General features: G+C 40.7%; 1 protein-coding gene across 1 annotated transcript; it reads left to right on the forward strand.

Annotated features, from left to right (window-relative positions):
* The first annotated feature begins 1,344 nt into the window (after positions 1 to 1,344).
* Positions 1,345 to 15,181, forward strand: bsk146 (brain specific kinase 146). The gene is made up of 4 exons (XM_036572915.1): positions 1,345 to 1,621; positions 11,966 to 12,178; positions 12,296 to 12,498; positions 13,643 to 15,181. The coding sequence occupies exons 2-4, from the start codon at positions 12,007 to 12,009 to the stop codon at positions 14,450 to 14,452; spliced, it is 1,185 nt and encodes a 394-aa protein (XP_036428808.1). The 5' UTR covers positions 1,345 to 1,621; positions 11,966 to 12,006; the 3' UTR covers positions 14,453 to 15,181.
* Positions 15,182 to 15,620: the final 439 nt, after the last annotated feature.

The raw sequence follows: 15,620 nt of genomic DNA on the forward strand, positions 1-15,620 counted from the left end.
GGGAAATTTCACTAGTTTTTCTCAGAATTGTACCAACATGAACATCATTGCCTTTTTCTCATGTGTATCAACATGTTAATTTAGTTCAAATGTAATCTGGCTTTAAGCAAAATGTACTATTTTTAACGCCTGAAATTAGAGCATAATTTCATGAATATTCATTTATTGCGTCAATGTGTTGTCCACTTTCGGGGCAAGGAAACTGAAAAAAAGCAAAATTCTTTAAAACATGTTGGACCAAGCAGCAACACAATGTGGTGATGAATTGTGAACTTCACTAAGTTGTGATGCAACTGCTAGTAACCGGCTCACTGAATTAGGTTAGTCATTTGGCGGTGTGAGTAGCTTTTTGTTCTTCACCTTGATGGCATTTAATTTTATTGCTATGAATGCATGTTGAATAATATTTGTTGATTACCTCCTAAAATATCAGACTTATTACCTCCTAACACATTCATTAGCTCCATGCACTGCAATGCAAACTGGTTGAGTTATTCTAAGTTACAGAAGTGTGTAAGAAAGGTTTGGCTTATTAAGGGGTTCACGTGGTCAGTGTGGTGGTGCAATGACCACACTGACCAAATCAATTTGTTTACAGTATCATTTGCCACTCAACAAGCCTTTGCCAGCTGTTCAATTTCCCTCCTTTCTACATTAAGAGTGTTTTCCCTGCTCTAAAACACAAAGTCCAGTTCGTGACCTTATTAACGAGCTGATGAGCTCAATCCGAGAGCAGAGGAACATTAACCCATTCATGTCCAACAACTCAGTTTGGTGTGATGAGGAAAAAGGCCACGAAACGACAGAATCGACTGGTCACACTTTAAGTACTTGAATCTTTATTTTTGTTTACAATTAATTTTTTTATTTTTTTAGAATTCTGTACTCATATTTGACCAAAAACACAAAGTCATAAAAACACACTTTTCGGCCATATGGTTTGGTCAATTTAAAATATTTTTATGCTCCAGCAAACTAAACTCACAATACAAAAGGTCAAATGATACATAAAGCTTATAGAAGGACATAAAACCCAGATGTGGACGTTGATGATCATTAATATCGCACTTCCACGTTAATCTCTACGTCGAAGTCACTACACGGACTTTGGTGTTTACACGGTCGAGCGCCTGTTCACGGGCAACGAAGGCATCGCGCGGCCGGCGACCTGTTCGGCTATTGGCTGAAGAACACGTGGGCGGCGCTTCCCACAAGCTCCTGTAAGGTGCTATTGGTCGATGATTGCAGCAGGCGGAGTTTTCCCTGCGCGTTCCAAAGCTGCTACGGGCAGATACTCGAAGTGGGTGGGGCTTCTTAGCCAGCGTTCTAAAGGCTGCTATTGGTTGAAGTATGCCGGGGGGCGTGGCCTCCCATCAGCTCTCTGAAAGCTTTGATTTGGCATCAGGAGCTGCGGAGCCAGACAATAGCAGAGCTGAGAGAGCAGAGGGACATTAGGACACAAGCGGAGTCAGAAGGAGGACTGAACGGGTCCAAATGCCGATAGAAGAGACACAGAACAATATCAGAAACACAGAGGGAGAGAGAGAAAGAAAGAAGAAAATGCTCTGCCTTCACCCGCGGTCAGGTTAGGAAGCCTCACCGAACAAGGACGGATTTGATGGTGAGTAAATCCCTGGCAATCGCTGCATTTCACCTGCACCACAGTATCATTCAAACTCCTCTTATTTCTGAGTCTGGACTTCGGCAGGCTAACGGTTCCAGGGTGTTATTACATGATTATTAGCCTGTATGGCTTTGAATAAGGGCTGCTGGTAGTGTAGTCTGTTTGTAAATACAAGCCAGGTGGAGCGTTTTAGCAGCACTGCGGACTCAGTCATTCAGCTGGTGGCAAGACAACGTAGAATATATTAAATACATTGAATGAAAAACACGTCGCCGGTGATTTTTCTGATTTCTGTGCGGACATTGCTCTCTAGTCGTTGTAAATAAAACGATTCTAAAGCTGACTTATTACTCATGCAAATGTCAAGCATGAATATTGAAGAGTCCCATTGCTTTAGACGCCTCAGTTCCGCTGGCTGGCCTGCACTGGGGTCGTTCTGTGTTGTTGGTGAGCTGCTGGAGAGGATGAGTCAGGATCCTGTAGGTCACCCAGTGGGAAAAAGGGAATAACGAGGCTGTCACAGGTTAAAAGGATAAGAGAAAACCAGAGGAACTGGATAAAGCTCGTGCATTTCAGATCAGCATGCAGTTTGATAGTCCAGTGCACATGCAGTGTGATGAAGAGGAAAAACAGCCACACCAGCTGAACAAGCCCACAATGCACTGTGCACTTCTTTCCACATAGGAGACTGAATGTGTGTCCTGGACAGAGAGAAAGGAATAAAAATATATGTATATATATAGATAGATAGATAGATAGATAGATATATGTACAGTTATTAATTTTATTACCTTTTGGCAGATTTGTTTGACTTCAGTTTACGGTTTGCTTTATGATCATATCTTCGACCAGGTATGTCACGTCTAGAAGTAACAGGACCTCCACAATCTTTTATATAAGAACTGTGTCGACATGTACGGCTCATGAACACTGTACTGAAGCCTAGACCTGTTCTAAGAAGCACTTTGGGCAGTCTCAGTCTTATTCCATGTCTAAAAGACCATCTCTGGATGATGACGATGGTAATTTCTGCAGAAGAAAACCACTAACTTCCAGAGGATGCTGATCAAAAGAGGCTTATAATGACATACAGCACTGGCTTTGTTTGTAGGACATTTGCACTGTGTACTCACTGTTTATCTCATAGAAACTGATTCAATTTCAAGGACGAATGCAATGCTGTGGAAATGAATGCTGATATGAATACATTAGGCATTGTTGGTTTTGTTGGGATGGTGTGTGCCTTCTTTTTTCTTTCCTATTCTTTTCTTGGATGCTCTGAGCAGCCGCAGGTGTGTGAGTGTGTGTCTGTGTGTAATTAGCTTTCCGTAGGAACCAAGTGTTCCCAGGATGATTGACATTTGGCTGCTTCTCACTAGGACTTTAAAAAAAGAGCACAGGAATGTTCAGATGAGATTTAGAAACTGAAAACAAAAAATAATGATTTACTTGATTCATTGGTTCCATAAGAAAATATGTATGTATGCATGTATAAGTAGATAAGCAGATTTTTAAATGTATTCATTCACTGTTCATTATTGAATCATTGCAGTAAACAGAGTCTTTCAGAGTGGTTTGTTGTGAAATGGTTCTTTACTGAGAAACGTTCAGATTTCTTTGTAGTAACGGTGATAGGAACCAGGGGTCACCATGCAAATATAGTCGTTTCATTTACTGTCCAAAAAGACCAGTGAACCTACATGTGTCTTTGAGTTTTGTATGTAGTGTTGATAATTGTAAGTAGTTGTAGAGCTGAAAAAAGGTTTTCTTCTTCCTGTGTGTGGAAGGGCATTTCAGTCAAATTTGATATTTTATTTTTTACGACATCGTTCAAATAATATTCGACAAATACCACCACCACAAAAAAACATTCAAAAAAGTCATTAGTCATTGGCTGTTTATTTTATTTGTCGTTCATTTTATTTTATCATTTGCAGGAAAGAACACAGCTGTGTGGAACGTTTCCTGTCTTTCTTTTCCCTTTCTATCTTTTTTCCCATTTGAAATGTGCAGTTTATTAAGCCTAATTATAATAATTACAATAAAAATAACACTGCAGTAGTAAGATTACCGTAACCTGTAGCCTTTTCTGTTTGGAGTGCACAACATTTTAGTGTAATCTTACCAGACTTTACATAAACTCCACCAGTCTGTAACTGAAAACAACTGCACAGATCAGCATGAATTCCATGCTGGTTTATGCTGGTCTGGTGCTGGTTTAGTTGGTTACCCAGCATGGTCATACTGGTTGACCAGCATACCAGCATCCAAAGCACAACATATGCTGGTTTTGCTGATGACCAGCCATGTTGGTCTATGCTGGTTTTTATAGTAGGGTTAAGAAATGTCGTTAACATGTGCTCTAGGTTAAGTGGAGAACGACCCTCAGGATGAGCCCTGCCACAATAGCGGGCTCTTGCTTGTAGGCTCTTGCTAGCTGCACTATCTGGCTAGCTGGCTTTCCATCAATTCAGGGGATCTATGTGAAGTGGTATGCACATGTCTTCACCATAATGGTGAAGTTCTGTTTAGTCGATTTCATTGTTTTTGTGTTGTAATCCTCGCCGAACAGGGCCGCTGTGGACGCGTGGCCAACAGTTTAGTTGCATGGCTCGGTTCAGGTGCAGGGCTCCCATGGACATGCTGAAAGCTGAAAGATCTCGCACTTTTGTTTCTGTTGAGAGTTTAAGTACATTTGTAGTGAACCTCAGGGGTTTGTGCCCTGGCTCAAGAAATGATGCAATGATTTTTTGAATTTCTGTTTTTTTTTAACAGACTTGAACCTCTGACCAAAAAAAAACAGTGCCTCTGATGGAGTTCCGACATGTCATGGTGCTTAAACATGAGAACAAGTGATGGTAGAAAAGCTAATTCACCTATAGTCAAACATCCTAGTGCACTATTTACATTTTTTAAAACTTTCGTGACTATTTGAATAATCAAATATATTGACCCATCGCTAGTACCTGTCCACCCTTAATTAATAAAAAAAAAACAAAAACAAAAAAAATTTAGGCCAAAATCTTATCTAGAAATAATGGTAAAATAATATGTCAGCACTCTTACCATTTAATGTAATGACGTTCTATAAGGGAGCTTTTAGAGGCCTTAAACTCCTCAGACATCTGGTTCCTATCACCACCACTGTCAATAACTCTGACTCGATAAGTTTCTCTAGAATGGAGCATTTCATGTCAACCCACTCTGAACGACTTTGTTTACATTTTAACCATGTAATTACGCAGACATTTGAAAAAATCAGTGGAATTCCCCTTTCAGTGTACAGTGATACAGAAGACAGTTCCCCACAAAGACAGCAATACAAACTTGCATGTGTATTTTCCTCTGATCCTCTTTTTCACACCCCTGTGGTCTGAGCACAAGGTGGGGGACTCGCAGCTTTTAATTAATGATTCAGGAGATGGACGAGCTCCACAGGCCCTGCTGTCTGCTGCTGCTTCATTAGCTGGCTGTTTACAGATATATGCCTGTGCTTGCCTGTAAAACTGAGAGCCGTCCACTGCTTCTACTGCTAGTTGGAAAATGTCTTGCGTAATGTAGTGGGGCATCAGGAGATTGAGAAGCTAAACTGTCAGAAGAGCTATTGGCTTTCTAGCGCTCGCTCTATTATCGTTCCTTTGAACATTTCCGAACGATTGAAACGGTTTCTCACTGTCTGGAAACGGGCCGGGCTGCGTAACAGCTCTCTAGATTTGCAGGCTTGAAAAAGCCTGGCCAGTATTTATGCACCTGTCCAGCATTTCGCAAGTAATCAACCTTCTCCCTTCAGCAGAACAGTAACAGCATATGCAGCTCCACCCCTGTGGTAGGCCTATTTAGTCATGTTAAATGCTTATGTTGTGGTCTCAGAAGGATTTTTATGACTCATTTTTAAACAACTGAAGCAGCAGTGAGATCTGTAGGGCTGAACAGCTGGAAGGCTTGCTGGCCCCAGTTATGCTGTCAGCAGTATTTAATACCAAATGGACCGTGTTGCCTTTAGAACTCTGTAAAGAGTAAGTGTTCAGCAGACCTACACTGATGGTTCCCAGTCCAGGTCCTGCAGTATCCATATTCTGCATATTTTCTTTTTTCCCTGCTCATCCAACTAATCAGCTCATTAACATGCGCTTCATGAGATGTGCAGTCACTCAAGGACCAGTGTTGGGAAAACTGTTCTACACCATTGTATAGCTTGTAACTGCAAGCGTGTGTTTGTGAGCTCCTGCTTGTGTGGGTTCGTGGCTGTTTTTCACGCAAAAGCGAACTGCAGGCTGATAGCTCCCCCTTGTGAAGAAACTTCAGACTGCTAAACAGGCACAAGTGAATGGGTGAGTCCAAAACCAAACCCACATGCTTTAGATATTATAAGTTACCCTTTATTACTCCCACAACAGGGTAATTCACCTCCGCATTTAACCCATCTGTGCAGTGAAACACCCACATGTTTGAACAAAAAAACCTTTGAATTCCTCAGACATGTTGAACTCTGGGGAACCTATAGCAAAAACTGTGGAAAATTGATTCTGTCATAACCTAACATTATTAATGCCCCAAAATATTGCAACAGTTAAAGCTAAACCTTACATCTGCATATTATTTAATACCAATTAGCAAAAAATGTTTAAAATGAATTGAGTCCTCTCTAGTACTCTACAACTTCTCTCTCCCATCATGGCAGTTAACGTCTTTGAAGCACTGTCATTGGCTTACTTATTGGATTGCTGAGATCTGATCTGTCTATTGCCCAGGCCCACAGCCAACGACTGTTTCACAAAAACAGCCTGAAAGACCTGAAAGTCAATGTGACTCCCAAATTCTCAGGAACTCAATCTCCTTTCAGTGTATTTCCAAGTTAAACACAGTATCAAGGAAGTAGCTTTCAGAGTGTTTTCACTTGTTAATAGGATTGGTTGATGCAAGGCATAGATGAGACAGAAGCATTGGGCCAATTTATGTGGGAGTTTTTTAATGTCTCACACACAAATGAAAATGTCAAATGATTCAAAATGAAAGTCCAGCTCTATGTTTAGGTCTTAAATCCAAAATCAACATTGTACTGAAGAAGCTATGATGACAATAGTAGATAGTTAGAGTTTTCTTTGAATACTCTTTCAACGCGTTCACAATCATCTGATTTGTCCACTCTGGGAACGAGTCTGAAGCACAACCAATATTCTTTCAAACGTCATATGCAGTTACACACCTACATTTATAGAGGTCTCCAAATCCCCAAAACTTACACAGTGCAGCTTTAATATGTCCAGAGAATGAACTAACAAAGTAAACACAAGGTTTAAGCCTAAACAACACTTACAGAACTAAGTATAACCTGGTCAGATTGTGTGGTTGGCCTTCATTTTCCTAAAGTGGTTGTTGGCTATTGTAATAGTCTGAATACTACACTGAATACTACAATACTTTCTCAGTTTGCCCCTCCATCACTGCAGCACGTTGGCTTGTTGAGGGCAGCAGGTTGCAAGTCTGCAGTTTAAGCAAAGGGGAACTAGTGCTCGAGGTTAGCGAGGAGCCAGTGCCCTCAGAATCACTCCTGGGAAAGCGCAGAGCTGAGGCGGCATGAATATTCTAGAGAGGAAGTTGGCCGAGGAGGCTGAGAGATTAGAGATGTTGACTTCTCTGCTATCCCCGGCCTGTGTTCCCAGGGCCTCAACCCCCGATAAGTGCAACAGCAGATGAATAGCGAAGCAGCTCTGGCTCTGGAGCGAAGCCTCGCCTCAGGGATAAGCATGAAGTGCTTTAGGATGCTGCATTTCGTGGTTAATCGTTTAGAACAACGGAGCTGCGACTTGGAGGCTGAGGAGGAAAGGAAATGGGGTGGATATGCAAACACTCTCCATCTCACTCCTGACCTGGAATTGCCATTGCACTGTGCACATGGAACTGTCACAGACAGCCAGTGTACATCACACTATGGGCCTTTTGCGGCAGTTTCAGGCATAAATCGGATACATTTTGCCCAAATGTTATGAACGAAATGGGTGAAAAACCTGAGAGGACCTCACAAAAATGGGCAGAGATATCAGAAGGGAGGTTTATTACATTTTCGGCTCAATTAACCAAAGTTTGGACAACTGGGAAAAAAGCAGTTTTTCGATTTCATCCAGGCATAGCATTGGTAATATTTACCAACAGAATAACACTATGTAAACTCTCAGTATTAGATGTAATTGATGCAGCCTTACTGTTTGCTTTTAACTGCAGTACAGTTATTCCCTGTAAAATATTTTGGTGGGTGAGAACTGTCCTGTGCACAGTTTGTGGTCCTTTGTACAGCCTTAGTAAACCTTCTAATTAAGGAATTCAGCTACTTTTAGGTGCACCCATTGCTGACACAGGTGTTCAACTGCACATTGAACTTGTACAGTCTCTACAGCTGCACTTGAGCCTAAGGTCACCTTGTCCAACGCCAAGCATTGGCTAGAGGGTATTAAAAGCCCCCCGTCACTGAAATGTGGAGCAGTGGCACTGTTTTCTCTGAACTGATGGAGCGCCACTCAGTGCTGGAGCAGCTTTGGGATGAATTGGAGTGACATTTGTGATACAGAACTAATCATCAAACATCAGTACCTGACCTCACTGATGCCCTTGTGGCTGAATGCAATCAAGTCCTCACAGCAATGTTCGAACATCTAATGTAAAGCCTTTCCAGAAGAGTAGAGGCTGTTACAAAGAGGGGAACAAACTCCCTATTAATACCTTTAATTTCAGAAGAAATTTGGATGAGCAGGAGTCTACAAACTTCTGGACACATAATGCATATAATCACAAAACCTCCCTGGTTCTTCAGTTAGTAGTCGACTATCAGTAGGCAGTCTGTTGTACAGCCCTGTGGAATGGCTCTTGGTAAAGATGATGGACGTTTGGTCTGTGTTCTTTGGTCATTTCATATTTAGAACCCAGTGGAAACCCTGGATGACCACGTCTTTAAGACTGGTGTTTAGAAAAGGTAAACCATAAATGGGAATATGTCACTTAAAATTTCTTTATTAGAATATAATTTATGGTTGTGAATTATAGTGACTCATGTTTTTGTAATATTTTAAAAGGACTTTTTTTATTTGAAAAATGTTTCAAATCAAGCTGATAAACAACAAAAGTAACTTTCCGTAGCCCTTTTTGCTCATTCTTACCAAGGGACCAGATATATCTGGATGACACTATATTCGTATGCTGAATACTGTGTTTTTGCTGAATTTAACATATTGGAAAATAAAGTAAAACATAAAACGTGGCCTGTCCAAAAGTTATGCCACATTTTAAATTGTATATTTTTTTTTCCACAATGTTAAACTTGTTGTGCACTTTAGCAGAAAAAGCTCATATTTAAATTTGTTCCCTGTAGAGAACTTATTTACACTTAGCAAAACATGTAATTTTAACAAAGATGTTCAAACTTTTGCATAAAGTTGTACTATATTTAAACATAGGGGAGCACAAGATGACATTAGCTGATGCTGAGCATATTGTGGATATCAGTACGGAAAGAACACTGAGCAACTGCATGTTTCATTAAAATTAGCTTATAATATCTAAAATTAGGCCTGTTTAATTGGATTTAATGTAGTGCACTATGTAAAATGAACACAATATACAACATACAACATGTTTTTTTAAATACTACTAAGGCTTTTGTCCATTCAGACTTCAGAAAAACTAAGTATTGTAATATGTATTGCCTTGAAGTATCTTCCTGCACAGCAGAAATGGAGATCTATACAATCTGACTCTAAATGATGCTTGACGTGGCCATTAATAGTAGAAAGACACTGGAATAAAACTCTGTAATGCACAGCAGGAACAGTAAAACACTGTTCTCATCGCCATCCCGTTGTGCTGTACATTCACTTTCTGCGTTTTGCATCTGTTTGCCTTAAAGCCATGCAGCGCTGACATTGTCTTTGACCCAGTGAGTCATATCGCTCCAGCCCAGCTTCCATTTTGTCGTGTCCCTCTCTGAGTGAGCAGTGGTGGTGAGAATGTCTGTGTTACATGCCTGCCCAGCTCTTGCAGCCTACTTAATAAATCCACCTCCAGACTATTGGATTGCTCTGTGGCGCTGAAAGAGCCATGATAGAAAAATCGAACAGGACATACAGTATGAGACTTTGGTGGTGGTAAAGATATGATAAGAGAACATGCTACAGCCCACTAAGCCCACCCAGGAACCTAACCATGTGCTGTAACCTGCAGTGCAAGCTAAGCACTTCTGATCTGTCACCAGTAACAAATTGCCTCCTCTGTTTACAGACGCTGCAGCGCTCCGAAACAGGCGAACAGGCTGAGATATACAAAACAGGGCCCGACTTAATGTATTAAACACACCAGTAGAAATTGTGAGGATGAAGCTTTCATGATGTTTCATCAAATGTTATGAGTCTGACTCATATATCAGTTGGCCAGTAAAATCAGCTGATACTGACGACGTACGGTTTTATCAGTATTGGCAATAATATCTCTGTTTATATCATTCAGGTCCTGGATATTATATAAGAAAATCACATTCACGAATGTGATGCGTTTTTGAACCACTTGAGAAGAACTTGAGAAGTTTTCAAATGTTCTGTTAAGAAAGTTTTATTTATTTTTGTATGTAGGCAGTGGGTTATATATCTTTTAGGTAGCCTATCAATATCATGTTACATTTTACAAATTACCAGAAATACCGTGTTTCCATAAACCGGTTATTTGCTTAAATCACGTCACATCTGAGGACAGCAATAAAATCAAACTACACAAACAAACAAATAAATAAATAAAAGTGCTGGTGGAGGAAACATCCAGCAGGAAAAATCCTCCTTGGTTTATTTTAACGATTATATTGTGTGAAACCCATTACACATTCCAGATTACAGTTTAAGGGGTTTACCCTGTCAGCTCTTACAGTCTAAGGCAAATGTGAGACTGTTGTAAGGTTAAGAAAACATTTAAGAACTTTTTTCAAGAATACCACTTGCTCCTACGATTGTTTTTAAAAGAGAAGTTAAGAAAGAAATAAAGACAATTTTTAAGAACTTTGTACTAAAGTATGTAGTATGTATGTAAAACATTATAAAAACTTATTCCTTAGTTTTGTTAAGGTTACTCATAAGTGGATTGTTTTGAATGTATATAATGTAAGACTTTCACAGCTTCCACTGTTTGAGTTTACGAAATTTGAGAAGTGACACTCACATCAGCCAGTAAAGCACCGTTCAACCAGTCTCTAAAATTATTTTTTGCTCCTGAAAATCAGTATCAGTGACAATATTTTTAAAAAGAGAGTCAAAAATAACAGTGAGAATAGTTGTGTAATGATACACTTGTCCCACGATGTGATTCGATTCTTGATACTGGTTTCATGATGTGATATTTTCAATATAATTTTGAGCAAAATTTGAGTGAATAATATGACTGTCAGTGTTCTTGAACACCTGACTAATGAACGTACAGGTGTGGGATGTCGATTGGTGCTGGTTGTTTGCGAGCTTTGGTGTTAAAACTATGTAATTGAATTCAGTGCCATAATTAGTAGAGTTCCTTTTCTATGTGACATTTTTGCCTGTTACAATTCATTGTCACACCCCTAGTAAAGACTGTGGACTGATTGGGAGCAGTGAAATGGGGTGAAAGCCTCAGCTGTAGTTTGTTGAAGGGGACATGCAGAGCGACTGTGCAGTAGAATCAGCGGAGCATTTTCAATCAGGCTGATTATGTAATGGTTGATTAAGAGTGATGGTTTGTTCCTGTGTCAAGTTAAACAGTGAAACTCTGCTTTAAAATCTAGTGGAATTATGACTGCAAAAGCAAGAGGACTGGCTGTACTGCTTTCAGACAGATACACCGTGTTCTCTTCTGTTTCATAACGCTCAGCCAGTCCACGTTCCTTACAAATACAGTAGTAAGACGAGCAGAGGGAAAGGCAGGTTAGATGAGGGTATGTGGAATCCCTTATCTTTAGAAAACGTCTTGAAGATCTTCAGGCTAATTACTTTGCCTGAAGCAAGGCTAGGACCGGGGAGAATACAGCGTACAGATCATTAACTGTTCAGTGGACTCTGGGGAACGCAGAAAAGTTCAGCCTCGATTTGTTTTACCCCTGTAGAAGTCTAGAGATATCACTGTCATTCTGCTATACTATTTAAATGTAATCACTTGATTACATAATTACATGACTGCGTAATGAACTGCATTTACATTCCATTGCGAGTTTAGAGTTTGTGCTTTTGACACAGCATTGTTTCAAATAGCTACGAGTGAGAAATTCATGAAGAGGCATTCTTTATCTACATCACTGGGGACCCAGTTTAATCTCAGACCGTGTCTCTTTTTTGTCGACTGCAGTAACACTAAGTTTCGGACAGCATTTCTGCTCCTGTGGAAGCATGAGCTCCTCTCCGGTTGGCTCTCGCGTATCTGTGGACATCCTGGAGGAGCTGCAGCTCTTCGCAGCCCAAAACCTGGAAAAGCTTGAGGTCAACAAGTACTATGAGGTCATCCGGGAGCTGGGGAAAGGCACCTACGGGAAGGTGGACCTGGTCATTCATAAAATCAGAGGTAAAGGGGTGGTCCTGCATTCTGTGTACATGCTGAAATAAAAGATAATAATTAGCAAAGGCTAAAGATTTCAGTGTTATATGGCTTTTTTTTCTTTTCTTTTCTCTTAACCTATAGGCACCAAGATGGCTCTGAAATTCCTCAAGAAGAAAACCACCAAGCTAAAGAGCTTTCTGAGGGAGTACAGTATCTCGCTGTACCTCTCGCCCTGTCCCTTCATAATCAACATGTTCGGCATTGCGTTCGAGACGGAGGATTACTATGTTTTTGCACAGGAGTACGCTTTAGCGGGGGATCTCTTCGACATCATTCCTCCACAGGTACTCCAAAATCCCACAGCCATTGTTATAGTGATTCCACGACTGGGGATTTAGCACTTCTAACTCTGTAATAAATTTTTTAACTTCTTCAACTCATTTTATCTTTACTCTTTTTTTATCATTTTTAACCATTGAATCTAAGAAGACATGCATTTAACCATTCAACCTATCCTACATGCAGTGGAAATATATTTCTGTATATTTTTCAACTTCAGTGTGTCAGGTTTGTAATATACTTCCATATATGTTTGACATATATGTAAATATTAAAAATTGAAACTATTACATATACTCTATCTACATATGTGCATATATTGGTGCAGTTGAATCTATTTAGCACATATATTTTAAACATCACAGAAACAATGCACATGTGCAGATGTGCTCATATTAAAAATAAATGTGCAAAAACATTGCACATTTATTTTTAATATGAGCAGATATATGTACACATATTTTCCTCCATATGGGAACAAAATATAATGTTTTACAATGTTTCTCTGCTGACAGTGGCTTAAATGAATAACAGGGTTGATTTTTTTTAGCACAGAATTAGCAAATACAAAAAATGTGGTTACTAGCAGCCATGCTAATAGCATGAGGACATTAAAGACATTCTAATAACTTTGGAGTATTTTGGAATTAATATTTTACTTTCAATCTAAAATGTAGGTAACAAGGTTGAACATCTATAGTGACACTGACAGTCAATATCACAGTCACTGAAAATAAGGGAAAAAGAATGAGAAAACAATTTTATTCTTCCTGTTATCTTTAGGAAATTTGGATAAAATAAATTGCCTTTGAATATGTGACTTCTAGATATTTCATAGGGGTGAATGTGTTCAGGTATCATGGTTTGGTGGAGGGATTTTTTCATAACTTATAACTAGATTTTTGAGGTCAGTAACATAAAGGGATTTTCTTTCTGCAAAACATGACCGTTCACACAACTTTCCATAAAATCCAAATAATGATAACATATTTTTAATGTAACATTGATGTAAAGTTTGAAATTGGCATTCGACAGAATTTCTCTGCTTGTTTCAAAGAGTAAAAATAAATGTAAGAAGAGGTGTTCGGCATGTACACTGTGGGGGACCTAAAAGGGTTAAAAGTTTTATTTTTTTTGTCCATTGTTCAGGTGGGACTTCCAGAGCCGGTGGCCAAGCGCTGCGTCCACCAGGTGGCCATCGCCTTGGACTACCTCCACTGCAAGAAGCTGGTCCACCGCGACATTAAGCCAGAGAACGTGCTGATCTTTGACAGGGAGTGCCGCAAGGTAAAGCTGTCGGACTTCGGGATGACGCGGCGGGCCGGCTCTCCAGTGAAGCGCGTGAGCGGCACCATCCCGTACACAGCACCCGAACTGTGTGACGCGTCTGCCCGCGACGGCTTCTGTGTAGACTACGGCACGGACGTGTGGGCCTTTGGCGTACTGCTCTTCTGCATGCTGACAGGCAACTTCCCCTGGGAGAAGGCCATGCCCTCAGATGCCTTCTACGAGGAGTTTGCTCGCTGGCAGCGGCGCCGGACGGCCACCGTGCCCTCGCAGTGGCGCCGCTTCAGCGACGGGGCGCTGCAGATGTTCCGCAAGCTGCTGGCCCTGGAACCCGAGCACCGCTGCCAGGTCAAGGAGGTGTTCACCCACTTCGGCCACCGCTGGATGCTGGATGGAGAAGGAGCAGGTGGTCACCACCAGGGGGCGGTCAGCTCTTCCTCAGAGGAGGAGGAGGAGCTGCTGGTGGACCGCATGAAGCAGCAGACACTGTCTCCGGAGGCGGGCGGAGTCAAGAGTGGAGCAGCGGAGGCAGGGGGTGCTGCCACCCACCACTTCACCTCAGTGTCCACCAACAGTTCTGTGTCATCCACCAACAGTTATGAGCGCGTGCCCAGGGACAGCGCTGCCAACGGCCGCATCCTGGTCACTACCCCCATAGAGATCTGTGTGTAGAGATCCTTGACTTGTACACCAGTGGTCAGCAACCCTAACTCTTGGACATCTGCCTAGAGCTGCACAAAGTGTACAACACCATATTGTGAATACACTGCTATATATATTGCGATTATGATTAGCAAAGAGGGGTAGAAACCAGTTACCTTCACTCAACTACAGGTACACAAGTCATATTTGGATTAATTGGTATTTCTTTGAGTATTTTCAGATAGTAATACTTTTACTTCTACTCACATATATGTGTGAGGAAAGTGATCTAATCAGTTATATTTCAGTCATTAACATTTAGTTTCTCTTTCAGCATCTAGAACTGCTTTGCAGTTCTCTCACTTTGGAGCTTTTGGATATTATTTTAGACCAACTTGCTCTAAAAAAAGAGAAGAATAACAAATAGGCTAACCACCAACAAACTTCACTTCCTCTGCTAGTTAAGTAGTTTTGGACCTGCTACTTTGCCATTAGGAATAAAACTTTTACTTGACTAGAGGCTTAGACTACTCTTTATCCACCTCTGGCTATACTACAATATACTGAAAACTCGTTTGTGAGCATGATTTAAAGTTGGCCTGCATTATTTTTGGGGAACATTATTTATTTCTATTGGATCATATGAATGCCTTGATTAATCCAAACACTTAAAGAGCATCTATGATTGGCCAGGATGCTCACAGCACCCAATACAACATCTTGTGATTTGTTAGAACCATTTGCATATATCACCATTACAGGTGCAAATTTGGGGGGGTGGTGGGGGAGGTGAGGGGGCCATGTCCTCTCCACTTTTGGAAGTTAATTTTAGGGGGTTACAAGATGGTTTTTACAAAAATAGTTGCAAAAGAGTATCTGACATCACATACATTTGGACTGTTAATAATATTAACAGTTAATTAATTAGTTATTAATTATAATCTTGGTCCCCATCTGCTTGTCCCACTTTGCATCCCTGATTGCGATAATGATTGACAATTGATTCTATGAGCAGCCCGACTTCATGTCAGCTCTAACCCAAAACACTGAACTCAAAACATACTCGTCCAGCTTGTATAGGCCCAGTTAGTTAGAGTTGTGTACGGTTAGATCAAGATCTCCAGGGGGTGGGGGCTTGGTGACCACTGATGTACACAAATATATTGCTTCCTTACTGAATAATTATAAAACACTCATA

This window comes from Colossoma macropomum, unplaced genomic scaffold, assembly GCF_904425465.1.
Source record: "Colossoma macropomum unplaced genomic scaffold, Colossoma_macropomum, whole genome shotgun sequence".
Classification (NCBI taxonomy): Eukaryota; Metazoa; Chordata; class Actinopteri; order Characiformes; family Serrasalmidae; genus Colossoma; species Colossoma macropomum.